The sequence below is a fragment of the Sinocyclocheilus anshuiensis genome, unplaced genomic scaffold (genome assembly GCF_001515605.1).
Source record: "Sinocyclocheilus anshuiensis isolate Anshui unplaced genomic scaffold, SAMN03320099.WGS_v1.1 scaffold208, whole genome shotgun sequence".
In the NCBI taxonomy this organism is placed as follows: Eukaryota; Metazoa; Chordata; class Actinopteri; order Cypriniformes; family Cyprinidae; genus Sinocyclocheilus; species Sinocyclocheilus anshuiensis.
This window is the reverse complement of record NW_015557186.1, coordinates 511,404-512,266: the sequence shown is the minus strand read 5'-3', so window position 1 is coordinate 512,266 and position 863 is coordinate 511,404. Positions and strand designations below refer to the sequence as shown.

The 863-nt window shown below is 49.9% G+C and overlaps 1 protein-coding gene across 2 annotated transcripts in view; it reads left to right on the top strand.

Annotated features, from left to right (window-relative positions):
• Nucleotides 1–863, top strand: part of LOC107678782 (cysteine-rich motor neuron 1 protein-like) — a 65,379-nt gene that overhangs the window by 35,630 nt on the left and 28,886 nt on the right. For both annotated transcript variants that reach the window (XM_016474174.1, XM_016474175.1), the window contains exon 5: nucleotides 539–742. In XM_016474174.1, the coding sequence (XP_016329660.1) occupies nucleotides 539–742 (204 nt within the window). The remainder of the gene's footprint in view (nucleotides 1–538; nucleotides 743–863) is intronic.

The window sequence follows — 863 nt, the reverse complement described above, 5'->3', positions numbered from 1 at the left end:
ATAGAATATGTTTGCGGTCGTAATGATGACAGTAGCGCACACAAAATAGTATCTGTTCCGTGCTCCGGCGCAGTTAGCGCTCACACTGCATGCGTACCGCGCCCGAGCCCAAACGAACCGTGCCCTGGCCCACCTCTTCCAACCGGGCCAGGGCTGGCTAAACGAACCACTCGGGCGCGGTTCAAAACGCCTAGTGTGAGTACACCCTTAATCGATTGACAGCCCTAATATATACAGTATATATATTAGGGCTGGGTAATTAACGCGTTACCGCATTAACACATTAACACATTAATTAATTAACGCTGACAATTATTTTATCGCACATTAACGCAGTTTTATTATTATTATTATTTTGAAAGTCTGTTGCTCACTGGCTCTGAATACACATACAGACAAACCATGGGTCACAGGAGGGGTGGGATGTTAATCAGTACTGGCTTGGGATGACCATCATCACACGTCTCAACCAATGAGAGCATTTGGTGTAGGCCTAAACTGCAGCAGCGCTCACATGAATGCTCCCGATTGTGTGTAGATGTGGAGCTGCTGTCGGTGGAGAGCACTAAAGCGAGCTGCTGGGTGAATCACAGACTGCGGGCGCACGAGGAGCAGTGGAAGGATGACGACTGCACCTTCTGTCAGTGTGTGGACGGAGAGCCGCACTGCACCGCCATGGCCTGCAAACAGAGCTGCCAGAACCCTGTTAAGATCCCTGGAGAGTGCTGCCCCTTCTGTGAGGGTACGAACACACTCACACTCACACACACTCACACTCACACACACACACACACACACACTCTATCACACACACACACACACACACACTCTCTCTCACACACACACACACACTCTCTCTCTCT